General features: G+C 40.2%; 1 protein-coding gene across 1 annotated transcript; it reads left to right on the top strand.

The window, feature by feature from the left end:
- Positions 1–3: 3 nt before the first annotated feature.
- LOC109378285 (olfactory receptor-like protein OLF2) lies at positions 4–537 on the top strand. The gene has a single exon (XM_019634721.1). It carries the CDS (start codon positions 4–6, stop codon positions 535–537), a length of 534 nt encoding a protein of 177 aa, XP_019490266.1.
- Positions 538–1,103: the final 566 nt, after the last annotated feature.

Here is a 1,103-nt window from a genome sequence, read left to right as displayed (position 1 = left end):
ACCATGACCAGGAGAGTGTGTGCCCAGCTCCTGGCCATTGTGTACGTTGAAGGCTTGGTGGATTCAGCAATCTACACCTGTTGTACATTTCGATTGTCGTTCTGCAACTCTAATATCATCAATCACTTTTTTTGCGACTTACCACCCTTACTTGCCCTCTCCTCCTCAGATACATCCATTAATGAGATAATTTTGTTCAGCTGTAGTAGCTGTGTTCTGGGGTTCAGTGTTATCACTATCTGCCTTTCGTACAGCTATATCATAACCGCCATCCTTAGAATAACCTCACATGAGGGGAGAAGCAAAGCCTTCTCTACCTGTGCCTCCCACTTAACTGCTGTGGCTATATTTTATGCAACAATATTGTTCATGTATTTTCGACCCAGTTCAAGTTACTCTATGGACACAGACAAAGTGGCCTCTATTTTTTATATAGTCGTCATCCCCATGTTAAACCCACTGATCTACAGCCTAAGGAATAAGGATGTGAAAGGTGCCCTCAAAAAAACAATAGGCACAAAATTATGTTCTGGCTGACAACATATTGGCCCAAAAAGTTGTTATTGAGATATTCTGAAATATAAAATTTAGGTGCTATGACACAGTTTCCCATAGTCTCCCCAGTACAATAATGGATATTTCTGGTTACCTGACTTGGTGCCTAAATTGAGTATTGGGAGCAGTCATTATTGAACTAACTCTTCTCTCCAAGTTAAGGAAGAGTAGTAATGGGTTCACTCTATTGTTTGGCAGAGTGTCCTTTTGCACCTCCCTGCTCTGTTCATGAGTAAGTTCCAGAGAGATATCATGGGCATAGTAACCTCTCCCCCATGGCAATTAAATTCACCATCCTGAAAGCCCCCTTTGCTTTTAAACAGTGGGTTTAATAAACTTGTTCAGCAGGAGGGAGTATTAATGGTTTCAGAGAGCTTTTGTCTCTTTCCTGTGCACTAGTATCATCCTGTAAATGTTCCATCATAACACTCAGAAGTAAATAGTAAATAAATTCATGAGAATAAAATAAAAATATCCTGCTCTAATCAAAGTTCCATAAGTGCAAGTCCCTTGCCTGTCTTGTTCACCATTATTTCTAGTTTGCGATT

Source organism: Hipposideros armiger, unplaced genomic scaffold (assembly GCF_001890085.2).
Source record: "Hipposideros armiger isolate ML-2016 unplaced genomic scaffold, ASM189008v1 scaffold_1853, whole genome shotgun sequence".
Taxonomy (NCBI): Eukaryota; Metazoa; Chordata; class Mammalia; order Chiroptera; family Hipposideridae; genus Hipposideros; species Hipposideros armiger.
This window is presented reverse-complemented; position numbering and strand designations above follow the sequence as displayed.

Bases quoted from the DNA above. Each gene is read 5' to 3' on its own strand.
- LOC109378285 (XM_019634721.1), top strand. From the start codon at position 4: ATGACCAGGAGAGTGTGTGCCCAGCTCCTGGCCATTGTGTACGTTGAA.